Genomic DNA, 16151 nt, shown 5'->3' on the forward strand with positions numbered 1-16151 from the left:
TGTAGACAGCATGATATTATGAAGTGTTTTTGGAAAAGTGCTTCACAGCTAAAGAGCAGAATGTAAGATTCGTTAGTGTTTCTTAAAACAATGGCAAGTTCTCTTACAAATGGACCAAAGAATCTTGTGTGTCTGAAATGATAGTGCACAATACAGGAAATGTAGCTGTTACTGAGCTGTAATGTGGGCTTGGTTCTACCATATCTCTTTTGTGTTTATGTTTGTGTATGCATGTACTCCAAAGTCTTTCTAATTTTAATTTCCAAAAACGTATGCATTGCTTTAACAATACTTGTGGTGTGTCATATTACAGATGGGGTCACAGTGGTTATAAAGAGTTATACCCTGAAGAATTTGAAACAGACAGGTAAGGAAAATGGGCTTACCAAAAGAAACTAAGATGGTACAAAATCTGTATTATAAATTGATTTTCTAACTTTTACAAAGAATATACTTGCCATTGAAAATGTAGCTAGAGAAACAATAGGTGATTTAGGAGGTGATCCCTGTTTTGCCTTTCTCTGGTTGATGTTTGGCATGTCTGTAAGCATTTTGGTTTTTATATATACTACTCCATACAGTAACCCAGTATGGCAGCTTAGAATTTTACCTTCATTTTAAAGAAGAGGAAACAAAAACTCAATGAGAATATTAAAGTGTTAAAGTATATGTTAAAGTGCTAATTTAAAATTCAGATGTTAATCTCAATTTTTTTATCTAGAATGCAAAATATTAAAATAATATGCTTTTTTTTAACATAAAAGTTTCTATTTTTTACTTTTTTTATTAGTAGTGATCAGCAAGATATTACCAACGGGAAAAAAACATCTCCCCAGGTAAAGTCATCTACCCATGAATCCCGCAAACACAAGAAGTCAAAGAAATCCCACAAAAAAAAGCAGAAAAAAAGGTCACACAAAAAACAGAAGAAAAGTAAAAAGGAAGCCACAGATATAACAGCAGATTCCTCGAGTGAGTTCTCAGAAGAAACGGGGGCTTCTGGTACAAGGAAAAGGAAACAACCACATAAGCGCAAGAAAAAATCCAGGAAAAAGTCTCTCAAAAAACCTGCTTTATTCTTAGAGGCAGAAGGTAACACTTCACATTCAGATGATTCAGCATCCAGCAGTTCTGAGGAAAGTGAGGAAAGAGACACTAAGAAAACCAAAAGGAAAAAGAGAGAGAAAAAAGTCCATACCCCTGTAGCCAACAGTGAAATACAGGGGAGGACAAACAAACGCACAAATTGGAAAGTAGCTACAGATGAAAGGTCTGCTGAGAGCTCAGAGGATGACTAAATGGGAAACACTTTTGTTTTCCACATGACTGTGGATATTTACAGTTCTTACTTCTTGTGGTTTTGCCAGTGACTCTTGTTCAGCACGGGGCCTGAGGTCAGAGCTGTCTTGTGCCATCCTTATTTCTGACAGACTTCTTGTCTTCTATTTTGGCGTTAAGCTTGATCCCCTTTTCTTGTTAAAGGGGAATCTGGTATTTTGTTATGAAGGTTTCTTGAAGAGATTTTTTTTTTGCATTAATTACGTTTAGTGTAGAGTGCATATACAGCAAATTAAAGGACCCAGAAAGCTGGATCCAATAGTGACCTGGGTATACCAATCAGAATATTGAATTTGGGGAAGTCAAGGGCTGGGATCAAGAGGTAGATTGGAACTAATGTCATGTAGGATGGTATGACAAGGCAACACTATATTGCTCTCTGTTTATATAACAGGTGTCACAACTGACTTGTCTTTAGCCTTGGTGCTTTGATCCTCCTGTATTTTGACCCCACAAGTGTGGTCCGGTTTACTTAATCAGGAAATGGGCCGAAGAACAAACCTTTTCCCTTCATGATAACATCCATAGACAACTTACTAGAAGGGACTAGTTTTCACAAATTTCCCTGCTGGACGGGGCAGATAGCTATACTTAGTATACGCCTAAACGTGGTTAATTGGATAGTAAATGGTTTTCTAGTTCCATTGCTGTATATTTGCCTAAATGGACTTGTGTTCAAATTATTTCTTCAGTTGTCATAGATAACCCTCTACCAAATGGGGAAGAATTAGGAAATAATCATGTTGTCTAATGGTACTCTGGATTCAGGGCAGCAACTGCCATTTAAATGTTGTCTTGTTTATTTCTAAATCTGTTAATGAAGTTTAGGTTTTCCCTGAAACTAAGTTGAATTATTTTCCAAAACGAAACAGGCTTCTCAGGGACATATCCACTTCTTCCCAGTCTGCCTTTGGATTAAAGCACCAAGCAGAGACCACATTATTTCCCTCGCTATACTGTGATCCTTAGTATGTTCAATTCTTAAGAAACCAAAATATCACTGAAAGAAGGCTGGCAGAACACAAGTGAATTTTTTCACTATGGGAAGAAAGATCAAGTGACATATTGTTATTTTTTCCTGGTTGTCACTTAATGGGCTGAGTAAAAAGCTTGAAAACTCAGACTTTTGGTCTTGCTTCTGCCACTCATTGGTTATAAGGAGGCCCAGAGCAGGTAAGTTCACCTTCCTGGCCTTACTTTCCTGATATGTAATCCAAAATTACTTCACAGTAGCATGACAGTGTAAGACACCAGCAGTAGATACAATTATGACATTCCATGAGTTGGTATTTTTAGTTCTAACTGCTAAACTTCTTTCTTTACGGGACAGATTTCTAATAAAGTGCTTGGTCTTGAAATACATGGTTGGACAGAGGTGCCCTATCCCTTAACTATGAGCAGGTGCTACCTTTTGGGATATTTATTTGAAATTTTAATACTTCGGTACTCAATTGTCAATGTTCCATGGTGTGTATTTTTATTTTTGGGATTAGTGGGGGCCTAAAGGGAGAGGAATAGTCTCTTAATTACTACCTCTTAACCTAAAGCAATTATTTTGTTCCTGGAGCAAGTTAAATCTTTGTTGGAAGGAGCTTTGGCCATATATTTTTTAGCATGCATTGTTTTTGTGCCCTGAAAGTACTAGTTTCAAGCACAGACTCAGGAAAATGGGCCGGTATAACAGGCCATCTCCAGGAAATTAGCTCTATTTGGGTCCTGACCTTCCCTTCCTGCCAAGCTAGCAGGCTTGCTCTTTCCCAAGGAATACATCTTGCCTTTTTTTTTTTTTTTTTTTTTGCCATGTTTACCTTTTCTTGGTCGTGTATAAGCAATAAAGCTGTTTTTTGTTCTTCACCTTTCTTAACCCCAAATTTTCTTCTATGCCTTAGGCTTTGATGGTTCTTCCAACCCCCTTAATATGGCTTAGTGTGGTTTTGCAAAAACCTACAATCCCCCATTTGCACTACTGGCCATGGAACATTTATTTCTAGTGTTCCTGCCAATCAGAGATCTCTATATTAAATTCTAAAATGGGATTAAAAGAAGAGTTGGAGAATTCACACTTATTGAGTAACTGATGTGATAACAACCTGGAATTTCTGAATTCCAAATAAATAAATTTCACTCTTTGAACATTTCATCTTTTACTTTTTAGCACCAACAGACTTGATAACAGCCTGATGCTGATCTTGACAATGGGTTGACAGCCTTCCCCCACAGGCCCTTAAGTCTGCTTAATAACAAGTCCTTTGCTTCTGTCATTCTCCTGGGGGATGGCCTACTGCCCTCCTTTCTGTACAATCTGGGCAAACCGACTGGTGATGGCAAGAGTGGTGTCAATGAAGCGGTCTACACAGCTGGAGAGACAATTTTCAGTGCGAGAGTCTAGGCGATTCCCTGGCTTCTCCACACATTTATCCCAACATAACTCCATGAAGTGATGCACCTAAAAGGAAAGAAAAATAGTAACCATTTGGGTCTGCAGATAGGCCTAACTCTTGTTTATTAACTTCTCACTTTTTGACACCTGACAAAACCATTCTTTAAATCAACCACAGAGTCACTTCGGGCTCTTTCTTCATTTACTATTTAGTCACCAATATTGATCCAGATCCTCATCCCTACAGATTGTACATTCTTAGGTAGGACTAATAACCTTTTATATTCCCCAAAGTAGCTAGCACCAGTGTGAACAAACTAGGGAACCAATTAATTTCCCCAAACTATTGCACTCATTCCAAACCTATCCCCTAGACAAGGTAATTCTTCCATTAACCTTTTGGGGGTTATGGATCCACTCCCCAGAAAAATGCACATACAGGCACAGAAATTATGTGCACTTTCATTTGAATGTTCAGGGCCCAAAGATTTCTAGCCAGGGTTCTTGCTGGTCATCCTCCAAGCACCCTCTTCCTCCCATCCAAAAGGAAAAAACGCCAAGAGCTTACTATTTGTGAGGCTGGGTACTAAGAACTCAGTTCTCTCTAAGGTTCTCAAGGATAGCTGTCATCACCTCCCATTTAAGAGGCGTGATTACGTAGTCCAAGGTCATGTAGCCAGCAAGAAGTCAGGCCAGGTTAGAATCATGTCCGAAGGGCTCCGAACCCTTCTTCTAAATCCATAGTCTACAGCGACTACTTCAGAGTCCACCTTCCTCCAATAATGTTCTAGTCGTTTTCAAGTACATTGTCACATATGGTCCTCACAATTCAGTGAGGCAGTGGGGTGACGGCGAAACCAAAACCCACAGTGGATTAGTATCTTTCTACGGGCACGTGGCCTGCAAGGAGCAGACGGAGGATGAGAACCCAGATCTTTTGAATGCCAGCCCAGTCATATTGCCGGCTAACTAGGCTCCCGTACCCTTGCGTCGCCCAATCTTCCCTGCTTTATACCTTTTCTTTTCTCCACGCTACGCTTACATAGCCGGCACCTGAGGACTACCAGTCACCAGGGACAGGAGAGCCATGACTTGTCTTTTGTGAGGGGAATGGGATGCAGCCGGGATCGAGCACCAGTGAGCCGCCAGTGTACAGACCTGCGCGCGTGCCCAGGACCAGCAAGGAAGGTGAAACTTCCTTTCCCTTCACCCTCCCTGCCCCCGCACCTGTGCAGTAAACTGCGCCTTCTGCTGTTCGGCGGCCACCAGGCGCTGCAACTCAGCTTCATCGGCTTCACCCAGCTCCGCCATTGTTTGCCTCAGGCTCGCCACTTTCCGACAACCGTGTTTGCGCAAGCGCGACGGGGGTGCCCCGCCTATCGACTTCCGGTTCTCCCAGCATTTTCCTCCTCCCTGTTTTCTTTGGTCGTCGTGGGTGGGAATTGTCGCCTAAGTGCTTCCGGGTTGGTGGATGACCTTGAGCCCTCAGGAACGAGATGGCGGTTGTCTGGAGGCTGAGTTCCCTTTGCGGTGCCCAAGGAGGCCGAGGTGAGGGGTCTTCGCACCCTGAGGTGCTTAGCACAGCCAGGGAAGGGGATGGAAGTGAGGACTCATCTGCCGGGTGGGAGATCTCTTGAGGAGAAGAAAATCCCGAAATCACAGCAATGACTACTGTAGTCTAGGGGTCCAGATGTTTACCCAAACGTGTATTTCACTTGCTGTGAGCTGAGTTGACGGAATAATCAGGAAGAGCGCTTGCTCTAGAAGTTGCAGTCCTGATGAGGCTAATCCACATAGGAGTTCTGTTTTCTCCCCGTTCACTGTCCCTAGAATGCTCCCCACTGGCTCCCACCCTGAATCGGAAAAGAGGGTTAGGCGCTTGCCCGTTTCTTCTGGAGTTGGTGTGTTTGGGTGTGGGAGTGGAGGGGGGGATCAGTTCGAAAATCATTTAACCTGGGTATTTGTGCTACCGCAGGCACTGTAGTAATGCTAGGATACAAATGTAAAGGAAAACGTAGTTCCCGCCCTCAAAGAGCTTTCATTCTGATGAGGAAAACACTGTCGTAGTAGTCCAGGCAAGATGAGGTCCTGAACTAGAAAAGTAGCACAAAGAAAAGAAGATTGTTTCAAGAAATGTTAAAGAGATATGCCAATAGAATTTGGCAATTGAATTTAGGGGAAAAGTCTCTCATGACTTCCAGATTACTGAGTTAGGTTAAAGAATGCCTGAGGTGTCATTAAATAAAGTAGGGAACATGCAAATGTTCCCTAGTCTTAACTTCAGAGTAATCCCAGTGAAAAAGATGCTATCTTCATTTTACAGATGAGATGTTATTCCCTATTTAGGGTTAAGTAGCTTACCTATGGTCATTTAGAAAGTTTATCAGTCCTGTTAAAGGAGGCGTTCTTATGATCATCCTAATGACTCTTTCCTCAGCTCTGTTGCTGCGAACCCCAGTGGTCAGACCTGCTCATATCTCAGCATTTCTTCAAGACCGACCTATCCCAGAATGGTGTGGAGTGCAGCACATTCACTTGTCACCCAGCCACCATTGTATGTTCTCTCCATCGCTGCTGCTTTCTGGGCTCTAGCCATCTTTACCTTCACTAATTGTCATGCCTTGAGCAGGACTTCCTACCTGTAGGGGGGACTCTTGTGTCCAACTCTGTCAAATGAAGCCTAGTTTACACCTTTGGGCAGACTAGTGCCATTACGGTTGAATGATGCCATTTATAATCATAGAAGACCTTCTAGCCTAAGTCTTTAAAATTTTTTTCTTTTTTTTTTTTTTTGAGACGGAGTCTCTCTGTGTTGTGCAAGCTGGAGTGCAGCGGCGTGATCTTGGCTCACTGCAACCTCTGCCTTCTGAGTTCAAGCAATTCTTCTGCCGCTGCCTCCCGAGTAGCTGGGATTACAGGTGCCCACCACCATGCCCAGCTAAGTTTTGTACTTTTAGTAGAGATGGGTTTCACCATGTTGGTTGGGCTGGTCTCAAACTCCTGACTTCCTCAAACTCCTGACCTCAGGTGATCTGCCCACCTCGGCCTCCCAAAGTGCTGGGATTGCAGTTGTGAGCCACCCACTCCCAGCCCACTAACTTACATTCATAAGGTAATTTGTTCACTTCACTGAACCAAGACTGCCTTAATTCTGTAGCAATAGAGCAATTCTGTATTTTACCCATCTTCTTGGATCTGTCTTCTAATCAATATGTAGGCATTGCGATACCCTTTTGCTAAAATACTTCAAAAAACAGAGATAAAGACTTCAAAAAACAAAGATAGCTTCTCTCTTAACTACTATTTTAATATTTTACTTCCTTTGTACTCAGAGTTATATCCTATATGTATACTGTCAGTTTGGGTTACTGTGTGGCATATGTTGAACATGAAAGATGTGTTTCTCATATCGACTTTTATGAATCTGGTCCTTTCTGTAGCTGGTTCCAAGGCTGCGTCTCTCCACTGGACTAGCGAGAGGGTTGTCAGTGTTTTGCTCCTGGGTCTGCTTCCGGCTGCTTATTTGAATCCTTGCTCTGCGATGGACTATTCCCTGGCTGCAGCCCTCACTCTTCATGGTCACTGGCAAGTATAGCAATTCCAAGTATAGTTGTCTGCTCATTTTGTTTGCTGTGAGCTTGTCTTATGTATTATATATGAGAGAGAAGTTAATTGAAATGCTCTAAATTTGTTGAAAACTTTAAAATATGTAAAAAATACGTATATGCCTAGATTTATTTATTTATATGTTTATTTTTAAATTTTTTTTTTTTTTTTTGAGACGGAGTCTCACTCTGTCGCCCAGGCTGGAGTGCAGTGGCCGGATCTCAGCTCACTGCAAGCTCCGCCTCCCAGGTTTATGCCATTCTCCCGCCTCAGCCTCCCGAGTAGCTGGGACTACAGGTGCCCGCCACATCACCCGGCTAGTTTTTTGTATTTTTTAGTAGAGACGGGGTTTCACCATGTTAGCCAGGATGGTCTCGATCTCCTGACCTCGTGAGCCGCCCATGTCGGCCTCCCAAAGTGCTGGGATTACAGGCTTGAGCCGCCGCGCCCGGCTATGCCTAGATTTATATATCCACCTGCCTAGTCAATGTCTTTCAATTCGATTTCCATATCTAATAGCATTTTGAATGTAGCCTGTCAAACTGAGTTTCTGATCTCCCCTAATCTGTTCCTCCTGCACTCTTGCCCATCTGAATTAATGGCATTTCCAGTTTTCTCTTTGTTCAAGTCTAAACCTGGTAAGCTCTAAACCTGGTCATTATCCTTGACTCTAGTAATAGTCTCCTAACTGGTCCCCATTTGTGTCCATTCCCAACACAGCAGACCCAGTGATCCTGTTAAAATGTTAAGTTGGAATAAGACATTCCTCTTCTCAAAACCCTATTTTGTCTCTTCATGTTACTCAAAGTCAGAATTCTTAGAGTTGTCTGCGGACTCTACATGATTGAACCCCCCTGTTTCTTCCCTCATTTTTAGCTGCTCTCTCTCTCTCATTCACACGGGCTTCCTTGAGATTCCTTGAACATGCCAGGGACATTCCAGGTCTCAGGGCTTCTCTTACTGCTTCTGCCTGAAACTCTTTTTCTAGCTATACACTTGGCTTGTTCCTTCATCTCCTTCAAGTCTTGAATGTCATTCTCTCAACAAAGCCTTCCCTAACCACTTACTCAAAATTACAGTTTCTGTCCTACCATTCCTTATCTCTCTTGCTTGTTTTATTTTTCTCAATAGCACTTACTACCTTCTAATATACTACATCATCTGTTTATTATTTTGTATAGTAATTGCTTCTTTGCATTTTTTTATCACCCAAATGTATGTCCCTAAATAGTATAGTTTATTCTTGCCTCTTAAAAAAAAGATATATGTGGGTGGGTTATTTTGTTGTTTTTACTGTGTTTGTTTGCTGTTGTGCCTCTAGAACATAGAACTACTGTCTGGTACCTGACATATAACACTCAGTAAATAGTTGCTGAATGAATAAGTATGCAGCGTCTGTTTGTTTGTTTATTTATTTATTTTTGAGACAAAGTCTCGCTTTGTCACCCAGGCTGGAGTGCAATGGCATGATCTCAGCTCACCGCAACCTCCGCCTCCCAGGTTCAAGCGATTCTCCCTACCTCAGCCTCCGGAGTAGCTGGGATTACAGGCGCGTGCCACCAGACCCGGCTAATTTTTTTGTATTTTTAGTAGAGACAGGGTTTCGCCATGTTGGCCAGGCTGGTCTGGAATGCCTGAACTCAGGTGATCCGCCTGCCTCGTCCTCCCAAAGTGCTTGGATTACAGGCATGAGCCACTGAGCCCGGCCTATTTATTTATTTTTTGAGACAGGGTCTCCCTTTGTCATCCAGGCTGCAGTGCAGTGGCATGATCTCAGCTCACTGCAACCTCTTCCTCCTGGTTCAAGTGATTCTCCTGCCACAGCCTCCTGAATAGCTGGGATTACAGGCACACACTACCATGCCCAGCTAATTTTTGTATTTTTAGTAGAGATGGGGTTTTGCCATGTTGGCCAGGCTCATCTCGAATTCCTGACCTCAAGTAATCCACCTGCTTCAGCCTCCTAAAGTGTTGGGATTACAGGTGTGAGCCACCACGTCTGGCCCAGCTTTTGTTTATTTTATCTGGTATAGTTTGTATGACTTTCTGTGTTATTGAACCTTCTAAAATGAGGGTAAACAACTCAAGGTTGGGTTCCTTGAGTTGTTCTTTTTAAGTTTTGCAGGAACAATATGTTGTCATTGTGGGGAGTATGGAGGCGCTTTCGGATTGTTGAAACTGGAAGTACTTTGGAGAGTATCTTAACCAACTCTTTTATTTTACAAATGTGGCAACTAAGACCCAGGGAGGTTAAGTGACTTGTCAGAATCATTTTCTTTTTTTTTTTTTTTTTGAGACGGAGTCTCGCTCTGTCGCCCAGGCTGGAGTGCAGTGGCCGGATCTCAGCTCACTGCCAGCTCCGCCTCCCGGGTTTACGCCATTCTCCTGCCTCAGCCTCCCAAGTAGCTGGGACTACAGGCGCCCGCCACCTCACCTAGCTAGTTTTTTGTATTTTTTTAGTAGAGACAGGGTTTCACCGTGTTAGCCAGGATGGTCTCAATCTCCTGACCTCGTGATCCGCCCATCTCGGCCTCCCAAAGTGCTGGGATTACAGGCTTGAGCCACTGCGCCTGGCCTAGAATCATTTTCTAGCTAGTGTTTCTAGCTAGGGAAGGGGAGGGAAAGCATTAGGATAAATACCTATTGCATGCAGAGCTTAAAACCTAGATGACACGGTGATAGGTGCAGCAAACTACCATGGCACATGTGTACCTGTGTAACAAACCTGCACGTTCAGCACATGTATCCAAGAACTTAAAGTAAAAGAAAAAAAAAAGAAAATAGACATTATTAGAAAAAAAAAATAGTCTGAATTGTCACTTTACACCCTGTCACCAGCCTAGGTTAAGCCAACAGTCTCACCTAGGCTACTTCAGTTGCCTTCTAACTAGTTTCCTGTTCACCTTTTACTCTGGTCCCCCACCCACACTGTTCATTCATCATACTACAGCAATAGTGACCTTTTAAAACGTAAAATTATATTCCTCCAAAGTAGATATACAGATGGCCAATAAGCACATGAGAAATTGCTCAGCGTCATTTGTCATTAGAGAAATTCAAATCAAAACCACAATGAAATACCACCTCACACCCCATTAGGATGGCTGTAATAAAAGATGGACAGTTGTAAGTGGTGCTGAGGACTTGGAAAATTGGAACCCTCGTGGTTCTGCTGGGAATATAAAACGTTTCAGTCACTTTGGAAAACATTCTGGCAGTTACAACACAAAGTTAACCTTAGAGTTACCATAGACTCGGCAATCTACTTTTAGGTGTATACCCAAGAGAATTGAAAACGTGTCCACACAAAGAACTTGTATAGGAATGTTCATAGCAGCATTATTTATAATAGCCAAAGAGTGGAAACAATCCAAATGTCTGTCAGTGGATGAATAGCTAAACAAAATATGGTGTATTCATATAATAGAATATTATTCAGCCATACAAAGGAGTGATGTATTGATAAATGCTATGACATGGATGAACATTGAAAACATTATGCTAAGTTGACACAAAGGCCATATATTGTATGGCTTTTTTTTTTTTTTTTTTTTTTTTTTGAGATGGAGTTTTCCTCTTGTTATTCAGGCTGGAGTGCAATGGTGTGATCTTGGCTTGGCACGATCTCGGCTCACCGCAACTCTGCCTCTCGGGTTTAAGCGATTCTTCTGCCTCAGCCTCCCGAGTAGCTGGGGTTATAGGCATGCGCCACCACGCCCAGCTAATTTCGTACTTTTTGTAGACACAGGGTTTCTCCTTGTTGGTCATGCTGGTCTCGAACTCCCAGCCTCAGGTGATCCGCCTGCCTCACCCTCCCAAAGTGCTGGGATTACAGGTGTGAGCCACCACGCCCAGCCGTGTATGGGTTCTTTTATATGAAATGTCCAGAATAGGCAAATCCATAGAGACAGAAAGTAAATTTGTAGTTGGGCAGTGGGCTAATAGGTAGAGGGTTTCTATTTGGGGTAATGAGAATGTTCTGGAATTAATGATGATTGCACAACTCAATATACTAAAAAACCACTGGATTGTATACTAAAAAGGGTGAATTGTTTATGGCATTTGACTTAGATTTCAATAAAACTGTTATAGAAATGGTAAAATTAGGTCACTCCTTACCTACGTCACTCCCTGCTTAAAACATATCAGTGGTTTCCTATTATATTTCATATAAAATTCAGATTCCTTATCATGACCTTCAAGACCCTATGCAACTGGCCCCTGCCTTCCTCTGATCTCTGCTTCACCCGTGTGCTCCAGCCACACAAATCTTACTATTCATTAGAGATGCCACTTTTGTTTGGGTGTTCTCATTCATGGCTTCCTTTCTAATGTGTTTCTTCATAATATATATATGTTTATTTTTTCCTTCTCATTCACTAGCATATTCCATAAAGGCAGGGATGCTGTCTCACTTACTATACTCCCAACATTTATGACAGATTCTGGCACATAATATCTACTTAATAAATTCTTTTTGAATTAATTAAAAATACTGTAGGGTTTTGGTTATTTTTAGTTATTGAGGTGAGAGGATCACTTGCAGCCAAGAGTTCAAGACCAGCCTGGGCATCATAGTGAGACTGCATCTCTAAAGAAAGAAAAACAGACCAGGAGCGGTGGCTCATGCCTGTAATCCCAACACTTTGGGAGGCTGAGGCGGGCGAATCACAAGGTCAGGAGTTCCAGACCAGCCTGGCCAATATGGTGAAACCCTGTCTCTACTAAAAATACAAAAATTAGCTGAGCATGGTGGTAGGCGCCTGTAGTCCCAGCTACTTGGGAGGCTGAGTCAGGAGAATCGCTTGAACTCGGGAGGCAGAGGTTGCAGAGAGCCAAGATCGTGCCACTGCACTCCAGCCTGGGTGACAGAGCGAGACTCTGTCTCAATAAATAAATAAATAAATAAATAAATAAATAAATAAAAAACAATTAGCCGGGCATGGAGTCCCAGCTACTTGGCAGGCTGAGGCGGGAGGATCACTTGAGCTCAGGAGTTCGAGGCTGTAGTGAGCTATGATCAGGCCACTGCACTCTAGCATGGGCAACAGAGTAAGATTTTGTCTCTAAAAAAAAGATTCACTAGAAATAGACTTACTAACATACACACACAAAAGGCTATACAGAATCCCCTAAAGAAGCAAACAGTGCACTGGAGTGGCAGATGGATGGCAGTGACAGTGGAGTGGCAAATGGAGACATTGCATTTGAACTTGACAGATTGTTTTTTTGCAGCCAAGTTATCTGTGTAGTCTCCTAATTTCACTGTGATTTTTCATTGATGTTATGATTTTTTTCTTTTTCTTTAGGGGCCTTGGACAAGTTGTTACTGACTATGTTCATGGAGATGCCTCGCAGAAAGCTGCCAAGGCAGGGCTTTTGGCACTTTCAGCTTTAACCTTTGCTGGGCTTTGCTATTTCAACTATCATGACGTGGGCATCTGCAAAGCTGTTGCCATGCTGTGGAAGCTCTGACCTTTTTGACTTCATACTTTGAAGAATTGATGTATGCCTCTTTGCCTCTGCTTTGTCATGCCATTCAGCTCACAGTAAGGAAGAAATAACAGATAAGTCCATTTGTGGACAGCCTTTTTCTCTTAATAATCTTAATCTTAAGATTATTTTCAGAATTTAATCTTTGAGGAAAAGGTTTGAGAGGAATTGTGTCTAAGAAATTGTGAGACTGAGTTCTGTATTCTGGTGAGTTAATGGGGTTGCCTCCCAGCTTCTCATAAGACTCACAGTATAACTAAACATGATATATGAGCTTTTGCCTTTTAATTTATCAATCTCTTGAAGATAATCCAGCTTTATTACTATTAGTATATGATCAAACTTCCATATTTGCACTGGGAATAATGGACAAAGGGAAATACTCATAATTCATGAATAAAAACTTTGCAGAAAATTAGACAGTGTTTAATTTTTGAAAACTTCCCTCTCTAGTCAGTAGATACCACCTACTGATGGTTACATATACTAGGGAAATTTTAAAATTAGGAAATGCTGACATCTCACATTATAAATTTCTAAATCCTAGGAAGAAATGCTTGGAGTGCTTCTGAATATAGAGAAGTTCCATTTAAGGGCAAGTTTCCCCTTGTAGAGGTATCAAAATATTTCCAATTCTAAACTGAGATTTAATTCTCAAATGTGTTCTACTTGTTCTAAAACAAATATAAAACTATAAGTAATAAATTGTTATTTTCGCACAATGGGAATCTCTAATGTGAAAATGTATTCTATGAAGATAATTTTTTAAAAAATAAAATGTTGTATAAAAAAATGTCTTCTCCGCTTTTATATGTTAGCTATCAGTAGTTTTATTCATTAGAATTTGGTGTCTGTTGCATCCACAGCATGATTACAAAATTGTGTGTTTAAATTTCCTTCTGGGTAGCTTAGCAGTTAGGTAAATCAGACACAAAGTACTGGAAAACAAAAAGGACTTAGATGTAATAGGCAGAAGTATACCAAGTGTAAGTAGTTTGGTGTAAATAGAGTATAAGATTTAGTATTTAAGTAGGAATAAGAACTATGTCCAGATTATGGTGTTCTGTGAGTACCAGCCTTTGGAATTCAGATTATATTCTATGTGTATTTAGTCTGGTCTAGGAGTTGAGTGTAAGGCATGATGCTTTCTTCTAGCAATATGGAGTAACTGGGACTGAGCACATTTCACTCACCAAGGACCTTAATGGGAAGCTGAGGCAAAGGAAGCGTATGTGTTCAAGAATGTGTACTAGGGGTTAAAGACATGCTCTCCTTAATGTGCCTGTGGTCTTGTAGGAGACTCAAGTGTGCATTAGGGTTTAGGAAGAGGTGATTAATTCTGTTTTGGGGTGGGTAAAAGGTTTCAAAAGGGGGTGGTGCCTGAATAGCAGTGGCACACCAACAGATAGTGGTGGTGGGACCAGTCCACCCTGGTGGGAGAGAATATATAAACAATATTCTGACATTGTTTAGAATTACTGGTGCTTGATGATGAGAAAAAACAAATGAACTAAAAGTCAATTTTATTGTTTTAAAATTCTCTATAGACAATGGATCCCCTCCCTACCTTGTAGTGTCATTCCTTCCCCTCCCCCAGCCCTCAGTATACCACTGCTGTAGAGTGGAGTGATGAAATGGAATCTTCCATAAAGTCAAAATGGGGATGGCAGTGACACTGGATAATATGGGAATCCTGTAGCTATCTCCAACACCATCAGATCTAATACCATCAGATCCTAGATGTAGAAGGCTATCTAGTGCTAATAAGCTTCATTAGGTGGTGAACGGAGAAGTTGGAGTAGAGGCTGGTTCGGCACTGCCTGCCCCATGTCCCAGCTGGTTCGGTCACTAGGATGGAGCTGAGCTGCCTTTGGGAAATCAGTAGGTTGCTATGAGCTGCTGGAAAATGAGGCAAGATTCCAGAACCTTGTGGCTCATGCCGCCTCAGCCTCCCAAAGTGCTGGGAATACAGGCATGAGCCACTGTGCCCAGCACTTATTATTATTATTATTATTTTGAGACAGAATCACGCTCTGTTGTCCAGGTTGGAGTGCAGTGGCATGATCAAACTCACTGCAGCCTTGATCTCCTGTGCTCAAGTGATCCACCTCAGCCACCTGAGAGTAGCTGGGATTACAGACTTGTACCACCATGCCTGGCTAATTTTTTTGATTTTTAGTAGAGATGAGGTCTCGCTGTGTTGCCCAGGCTGGTCTCAAACTCCTGAGCTCAAGTAATCTACCTGCCTTTGCCTCCCAAAGTGCTTGCATTATATGCCTGACCCACTGTGCCCAGCCGGATTCTAGTTTTAAGAAGGTGGCACATAGGCCAGGAGCAAAGCTTTGGGTCAAACCAGGGAGTTAGAATTAAGATTCCCCTAAACCAGGAACCATAAAGAGTTTTACCCTCAGAGAAAGGGTGAATTAGAAAAAATGATATTTGGCCGGGCACAGTGGCTCACACCTGTAAATCCCAGCATTTCGAGAGGCCGAGGTGGGCAGATCACCTGAGGTCGGGAGTTCGAGACCATCCTGACCAACATAGAGAAACCCTGTCTCTACTAAAAATACAAAAAAAAAAAAAGAAAGAAAAAAAAAAAACATTAGCCGGGCACGGTGGTGGGTGCCTGTAGTCCCAGCTACTCAGGAGGCTGAGGCAGGAGAATTGCTCAAACCTGGGAGGCAGAGGTTGCACCACTGCACTCCAGCCTGGGCAACAAGAGTGAAACTCCATACCCCGTAAAAAGAAAAAATGATATTTACCTGAAAAAGGAGAGAGCAGAGCAGTGTGTGTATCTTGCTTTGGCTCAGGTTGGAGAAGAGTCTCTTCTGAGAATATATGGCTGAGAGCCAGTCCTCATGCCAGTTTGGAGGCTGAGTTCGAGTTATCTGCATATCTAAAAAGGTTACAGGCTACAAATTTAACTTTGACCTAGGTTTGTAGGGCATGGAAGTCAGCACAAATCCTCACCAAAGAGAGAATGGTTACCCCAACACATGCTTCAAAAATCCCCATAAAGTTCCAGTGAACGTGAACTGTCAGCAAAAATCACAGCATAGGAACATCCTGAGCAAGAGTCAGCACAAACAAACAGAACCATACCCACAAAGAATTCAGACCTGGGAATTTTCAGATACACATTATAAACATAAGATGAGATATAAGTCTAAATATAAGTCCGTTTTCTGATTAGAGATCAGAAAGTCTTTGGAGAGAGTGGTATACACTTGATGTTATCGCCTCAATCCATAGAATCTTAGAAATTAGATATCTACTTAGGAGAGTTTTCTCCTCTGGACACCTGATAATGAGTGTCAGTGGGGCTAAATGTTCA

General features: G+C 42.0%; 3 protein-coding genes across 9 annotated transcripts in view; 2 read left to right on the forward strand and 1 right to left on the reverse strand.

Moving 5' to 3' along the window:
- NKAPD1 (NKAP domain containing 1) overlaps positions 1-3471 on the forward strand; it is an 11063-nt gene extending 7592 nt beyond the window's left edge. For 3 of the 5 annotated variants that reach the window (XM_023208230.2, XM_023208231.2, XM_031936676.1), the window contains 2 exons: positions 314-367; positions 791-3471. In XM_023208230.2, coding sequence (XP_023063998.1) covers positions 314-367; positions 791-1298 — 562 coding nt within the window. In that variant the 3' untranslated portion in view covers positions 1299-3471. The remainder of the gene's footprint in view (positions 1-313; positions 368-790) is intronic. The other 2 variants (XM_023208232.2, XM_023208233.3) reach the window with 1 other exon arrangement.
- On the reverse strand, positions 3136-5100 carry TIMM8B (translocase of inner mitochondrial membrane 8 homolog B). Its single transcript, XM_023208236.2, has 2 exons — positions 4946-5100; positions 3136-3784 (listed from the first exon to the last, which is right to left on the reverse strand). The coding sequence occupies exons 1-2, from the start codon at positions 5027-5029 to the stop codon at positions 3617-3619; spliced, it is 252 nt and encodes an 83-aa protein (XP_023064004.1). The 5' UTR covers positions 5030-5100; the 3' UTR covers positions 3136-3616.
- SDHD (succinate dehydrogenase complex subunit D) lies at positions 5072-13610 on the forward strand. 3 transcript variants are annotated; one of them, XM_023208235.3, is made up of 5 exons: positions 5082-5266; positions 6156-6272; positions 7159-7303; positions 8775-8824; positions 9657-9730. In XM_023208235.3, the coding sequence occupies exons 1-5, from the start codon at positions 5215-5217 to the stop codon at positions 9728-9730; spliced, it is 438 nt and encodes a 145-aa protein (XP_023064003.1). In that variant the 5' UTR covers positions 5082-5214. The 3 variants fall into 3 exon arrangements, with proteins under 3 accessions (XP_026307663.1, XP_023064003.1, XP_023064002.1); XM_023208234.3 differs by lacking the exons at positions 8775-8824; positions 9657-9730 and adding an exon at positions 12634-13610 and having other exon boundaries at positions 5094-5266; XM_026451878.2 differs by lacking the exons at positions 7159-7303; positions 8775-8824; positions 9657-9730 and adding an exon at positions 12634-12722 and having other exon boundaries at positions 5072-5266.
- Positions 13611-16151: the final 2541 nt, after the last annotated feature.

Source organism: Piliocolobus tephrosceles, chromosome 13, assembly GCF_002776525.5.
Source record: "Piliocolobus tephrosceles isolate RC106 chromosome 13, ASM277652v3, whole genome shotgun sequence".
NCBI lineage: Eukaryota > Metazoa > Chordata > Mammalia > Primates > Cercopithecidae > Piliocolobus > Piliocolobus tephrosceles.